This window comes from Chiloscyllium plagiosum, chromosome 26, assembly GCF_004010195.1.
Source record: "Chiloscyllium plagiosum isolate BGI_BamShark_2017 chromosome 26, ASM401019v2, whole genome shotgun sequence".
Lineage (NCBI taxonomy): Eukaryota > Metazoa > Chordata > Chondrichthyes > Orectolobiformes > Hemiscylliidae > Chiloscyllium > Chiloscyllium plagiosum.
Window position 1 is genome coordinate 47,346,441 of NC_057735.1, and position 6,393 is coordinate 47,352,833.

Here is a 6,393-nt window from a genome sequence, read left to right on the forward strand (position 1 = left end):
CTGTGTGCTTGTATATGAGCGTGTTTCAGGCTGTGTGTGTGTCTGCGTGTGTTTCAGTCTATGTGTGTTTGTATCTGAGCGTGTTTCAGTCTGTGTGTGTCTGCGTGTGTTTGTATGTGTGTCTGAGTGTGTTTCAGTCTGCGTGTGTTTGTATCTGAGCGTGTGTCAGTCTGTGTGTCTGAATGGGTGTGTTTGTAACAGAGTATGTATCGCTATTTGTTTTTGATTGTGTGTCGGTCTGTTTGGGTCAGCGCGTGTCAGTCTGTGTTTGTGTCTGAGTGTGTATGTGTAAACATGTGTCAGTGTAATTGTGTCAGTGTGCATCAGAATGTTTATAGGTTGATGAAGGGCTTTTGCCCGAAACGTCGATTTTGCCTGTCCTCGGATGCTGCCTGAATTGCTGTGCTCTTCCAGCACCACTGATCCAGAATCAGAATGTTTATGTCAGACCGTGTGTTTGTGTCTGAGTGATTACTTGTAATTGTGTGTCAGTGTGTTTGTATCTGTGTGTATTTGTAGTTGTGTGTCATTGTAATTGTGTTAGTGTGTTTGAGTGTGTCAGTGTGTTTGTGTCTCAGTATAACTGTGTCAGTTGCTGGGTGTGTGTGGTCTGTCTCCCCTGAGTCTATGTGGTTGATACTGCAGCTTGCTGTAGAAAGAGGACTCTTATTTTGACACTGTAGGAAGCCGCCTCTCTGAGAGATCCCAGAGTCTGGGCGGGGAGGAGGGTAATTGAGCAGAATTCAAATTCAGTCCAGTACTGGCGATCAGTCATGTATCGGCCTTGGTTTTGGACGGTTGCTTCCTGGATGAGCAGAGAATTGCAGAAAGGATGATGTGTTTATTCAGCGAGAGCACATGAAAAGACAGTAAGTGACAGTTCCATTTGGGCTCTGGATGTTTCAGTCTCTCAGGAGGTGTCAGCGAAATGCTGTGCTTTGGAGGAGATTAGCTGTTTGACTTGATGATTGGTGAATGTTAGCGACTCTGGGAATAAGCAATTATACATTGGGAGGTGGGAGAGGCCAAATGACTGTCCAAATCCCTTGCCCACACAAGTAGAGTGGGTGCTGTATGAATATCATGCTGAGAACATTGAGGGAGAGAGCAGGCTGCTGAGGTTGCAGTGCCTTACCGAGCTGAATAACATGTTTGTGGGCTGGGACATCTACCCTAAAACCGACGGAAAATCTTCACTACCCCCACGCTGTGGGTTCTCCTGTGTGTCTCCTTCCTCAGAGCAGACTGACATAGGCTGGGGTCTGATGGGCACGAACAGTGAGCAGACAGGGACCCAGGGGCACTCTGCGTGACATCTTCACACTATCTGACTGTTTGACTCCCAGCTTCTCTCATTGCCAATTCCCCAAGCACCAACCAGCACAGCTGGGGGTTTGCAAAACAGCACCTGGTTCCTCCTCCAGCTGACTATCTCCAATACTCTGTGGAACAGACATTGGTAATAAGCCCAGGCTCCTTTCTTCAATTAATTCATGGGATGGGGGTGTTGCTGGCTGGGCCCAGTGTTTGTTGCCCATCCCCAGTTGCCCCTTGAGAAGGTGGGGGTGAGCTGCCTTCTTGAACCGCTGCAGTCCATGTGCTGTGGGTTGACCCACCATACCATTAGGGGGGGAATTCCAGGATTCTGACCCAGCGACAGGGAAGGAACGGTGATATATTTCCAAGGCAGGATAGTGAGTGGCTTGGAGGGGAACTTGCAGGGAGTGGTGTTTCCATGTATCTGCTGCCCTTGTCCTTCTAGAGGGAAGTGGGCATGGGTTTGGAAGGTGCTGTCTGAGGATCTTTGGTGAATGTCTGCAGTGCACCTCATAGATGGTGCACACTGCTGTTACTGAGTGTCGGTGGGGGAGGGGGTGGGTGTTTGTGGATGTGGTGTCAATCAAGTGGGGGCTGCTTTGTCCTGGGTGGTGTCGAGCTTCTTGAGTTGTTGGAGCTGCCCCCACCCAGGGGCAAGTGGGGAGTATTCCCTCACACTCCTGACTTCTGCCTTGTAGATGGTAGACAGGCTTTGGGGAGTCAGGAGGTGAGTTACTCGCCGCAGTGTTCCTAGTCTCTGACCTGCTCTGGTAGCCACTGTGTTTATATGGTGAGTCCAGTTGAGTTTCTAGTCAATGGTAACCCCTGAGATAGTGAGTGATTCAGTGATGGCAGTGCCAAGGGGTGATGGTTGGATGATCTCGTCTTGGAGATGGTCAGAGCCTGGCATTTGTGTGGCCTGAATGGTGTTTGCCATTTGTCAGCTGAAGCCTGGGTCTTGGATTTGAATATGGACTGCTTCAGTATCTGAGGACTGGCGAACTCTCCAAGTGCCAGATGAGCTGCTGGAAAACCAAACCAATGGCTAGTTTCTTCCACCCTCTTCCAGTGCTGACTAACCCACAGCAAGCATTCACCTAACCCGATCATTGCCAAATGCAGGGATGGTGGGGGGCAGGTACTCGCATTGAGAATGCCTTCCATATCTCCCCCAGTTAAACCCAACTGATGCTCTGAGCCCCCTGTGTTTGTGCTTCCCATTCCCCCCTCTTACAGAGCCTGTCGAGGAGTGAGGGTGGGGAGAGGGGGCTAAATGTTTGTGGGTTTTTTTTGGGGAGGTATTGTGGATGGAGCGATGCAGCCAAACATCCTCTAGGTACAACAGTCCCCTGCACGCAGTCCCGTAAAATAGGTGGCTGCTGAAATATTCTCGAAAACTTTACTTTATTCCTAAAAATATCTTTATAAACATACATAGTCACTGAAACAGTTCAGTTCTGCATGTGAAGAGACAAACAAACTTTGGGGTTTTACTCTAACCAAAGGCATGCCTTACGTGTACAACACTTTATTTATGTTTATTTGAGGCACTGGGAGGGTCTGATAACTGAACAGACCCACATTTAACTTCAGCTGTAAGACCTTAGAGAGTGGTCTTTCCCACTGAGCTCAACCCAGGCTTTATTGTGCCTCTCAGTATGTTGGCTGTTATCATTTTATTCCAAAAATATACTTTATTCATGGAAGAAAATCTTTACATACCGACATGGTCACAAACAATTCTGTACAATAGCATATCAAGGGATCAACAGTTTGACTTGATCCAAACATTGAAATATTAGCAGGGGGCAATAAAGAGACAGAGCACATTGAGTCCCTTTACTTAAGGGCCAGTTGTATCTGTGCTGCCACGGACGGTCAGTGACCCCCAGGGACAGTCAGTGACCCCCGGAACAGTCAGTGACCCGCACTCACACACAGACACTCACACACACACCACCCTCCCTCACACACACTCACACACACTCTCTCACACGCACACACTCCTCCATTCTCCCACACATACAAACACATACAAACACACAGACATAATCACTCTCCCACACACATACACACACCGTCTCTCTCAGACACACACTCTCACACACAGATGCCCCATCCTCTGCTTCCACCCTCAAGCCCCAGTGCAGTGGTGATGTGTGCAGTTGGGTAACTGTGCGTTGCCTGCCCAGTCTGTCTGGTTGGAATGCTGTCTCTCTGCTGTTGGACTCTGTGTTCTGTGGATTCAGTATACTGTAAACTCCACAGTGTGTGAAACAGTAGGTACTTGCTGATAACTTTTCCATTTACTGGGATTTACAGAGTGTCACGGTGCTCCACTTTCCCGTTTCCAATAAGATCCGGCCAGTACCTCGTGAGATTACTATTTTGATCTGATTAATGAGGCCACCTTTGAGCACGCCTCCAGTATATCCATGTGGGCTAGAGCAGGAAGCCTAGCTCAGTAAATACCTGTCCTCAATTAGCTGATAACATTAGCTTGGTATAGTCTCGATAGGAACAGAATCTCATTTAGGACAGTGGGCCTGATATAAATACTATCTAATAGGAAAGGAGTTGACAGGTAACTAATCTCTCCTCCCTGTGTTCCTTCCATCGCTGTGTCTGTCTGTCTCTCTGCGTCACAGAAATGTTGAATGTGCAACCAAGCTACCAGGGAACCGGTCTGACAAGCCTCTGGGCAGACCGCATACTGGATGATGTGATCACTGAGACATTCGAATGCTGGAGGCATACTGGGAAAAATCAGGGAATTAACCCTTGGAGCGTTCAGTCATGAGGACAGAGTTTTAGATTAGATTCCCTACAGTGTGGAAAAAGGCCCTTCGGCCCAACAAGTCCACACCGACCCTCCGAAGAGCAACCCACCCAGACCCATTCCCCTACATTTACCCCTTCACCTAATACTATGGGGAATTTAGCATGGCCAATTCACCTAACCATCTTTGGACTGTGGGAGGAAACAAGAGCACCCGGAGGAAACCCACCACAGACACGGGGAGAATGTGCAAACTCCACACAGTCAGTCCCCCGAGGTGGGAATTGAACCCAGGTCCCCGGCGCTGTGAGGCAGCAGTGCTAACCACTGAGCCACCATGTCACCCCTTTGATCTTGGTAATCTTCTAAGAAGGAATGATAAGGACAGGTTCATAGCTCCTTGAAAGTGGAGTCGCAGGTAGATAGGATAGTGAAGGCGGCGTTTGGTATGCTTTCCTTTATTGGTCAGAATGTTGAGTACAGGAGTTGGGAGGTCATGTTGCAGCTGTACAGGACATTGATTAAGCCACTGTTGGAATATTGCGTGCAATTCTGGTCTCCTTCCTATCGGAAGGATGTTGTGAAACTTGAAAGGGTTCAGAAAAGATTTGCAAGGATGTTGCCAGGGTTGGAGGATCTGAGCTAAAATTATGAGGGGCATGGATAGGATAAATAGACAAAGTCTTTTCCCTGGGGTCGGGGAGTCCAGAACTAGAGGCTATAGGTTTAGGGTGAGAAGGGAAAGATATAAAAGAGACCTGAGGGGCAACTTTTTCATGCATGTGAGTGGAATGAGCTGCCAGAGGATGTGGTGGAGGCTGGTACAATTACAGCATTTAAAAGGCATCTGGATGGGTATATGAATAGGAAGGGTTTGGAGGGATATGGGCTGGGTGCTGGCAGGTGGACTAGATGCTTGGGATATCTGGTCGGCATGGACAGGTTGGACCGAAGGGCCTGTTTCCATGCTGTACATCTCTATGACTCTATGATAAAGATTGTTATGTTTTGTGACTGTGCCTTCACAGTTAAGATGAATTGGGGTCGTGTAACCTATTCTGAACTCTGTCTGACAGTAAAGCCCGGGTGGTTTCATTGTTAGTGATTCAAACAAAAGCTTCGATCATTCGACAGGGTGGAGGTCCTTGGGATGTCCCTTTTATTTGGGCTCTCTAGAAGGTTCCTCCTGCTAGCTTTTTCCTCTTCAGTGGTACATTTTGATTTTCTGGAGTTCCTTTCTAACTGTCACTGACCATTTATTAGTTGTTGCAATCATGTAGTAACAATCCCCTGTGTATTTATGTTGGCGTACAGGATATTTGGACTCAGACAGAATTAGTAGAATTTATCAACATACTCTAAAATTGATTGACTTTCCATTAAAGTCACACCACACAAGGATGGTGTAACTCCCTAGAATTAATTATTTAGCAACCAGCAGAGATTAACAACAATTTGTTTTTCAGGTTAACTGACACACTTCTACAGCCTAGAAGCCATCACCCTAACCACAGCTCCCACAGACAGACATTGCTTCGGTGAATGTGATCCCATCACAAACACCACGCTGGATAATATTAACCTTGCTGTTACCACCTTTTACTGCACTTCAGATCACAGCCTCATTCATTTATCAGCGATCCATTACCTCCACGATCTCTGCGCTTACTGCTCAAAGTCGGCTAAAGATTTTCTGTTGACAGGTTCCCTTTGAAGTCCCTCAACTCCTTCTCTCTCTCTTCCCCAACTCCTCCCTCTCTCTCTCTCTCTCTCTCCCCCCCCCCCACTCCTCTCTTTCTTTTCCCCACCCCACGCAATCCTCTTCCTCTCAAGTGTGTATGTGTGTGACTGGAAGGTGAGTGTGTGTTTGAGATAATGTGTGTGCATGAATGTGAGTGAGAGGGGGTGTGAGAATGCGTGTGTGTGTGTGTGTTAGGTGTGAGCAGGGTAATAGCAGCTGGTGCAGCCCACCCCCTGGGGCCAGTAACCAGATTCTGGATCAGTGGTGCTGGAAGAGCACAGCAGTTCAGGCAGCATCCAAGGAGCTTCGAAATCGACGTTTCGGGCAAAAGCCCTTCATCAGGAATAAAGGCAGTGAGCAACTTGGTTAAAGATGCCCTCCAACGCATCTCGTCCACATCCCGCACCTCCGCCCTCAGACCCCACCCCTCCGACCGTAACAAGGACAGAACGCCCCTGGTGCTCACCTTCCACCCTACGCATAAACCAAATCATCCGCCGACATTTCCGCCACCTCCAAAAAGACCCCACCACCAGGGATATATTTCCCTCCCCAC

General features: G+C 48.2%; 1 protein-coding gene across 2 annotated transcripts in view; it reads left to right on the plus strand.

The window, feature by feature from the left end:
* Nucleotides 1–753: 753 nt before the first annotated feature.
* The window catches only part of LOC122562994 (BTB/POZ domain-containing protein KCTD20-like), a 30,385-nt gene continuing 24,745 nt past the window's right edge, over nucleotides 754–6,393 (plus strand). For both annotated transcript variants that reach the window (XR_006315462.1, XM_043716294.1), the window contains exon 1: nucleotides 754–869. Coding sequence is in view for 1 of the 2 variants with exons in the window: in XM_043716294.1 (XP_043572229.1) it covers nucleotides 859–869 (11 nt within the window). In the remaining variant the exon portion in view is untranslated. The remainder of the gene's footprint in view (nucleotides 870–6,393) is intronic.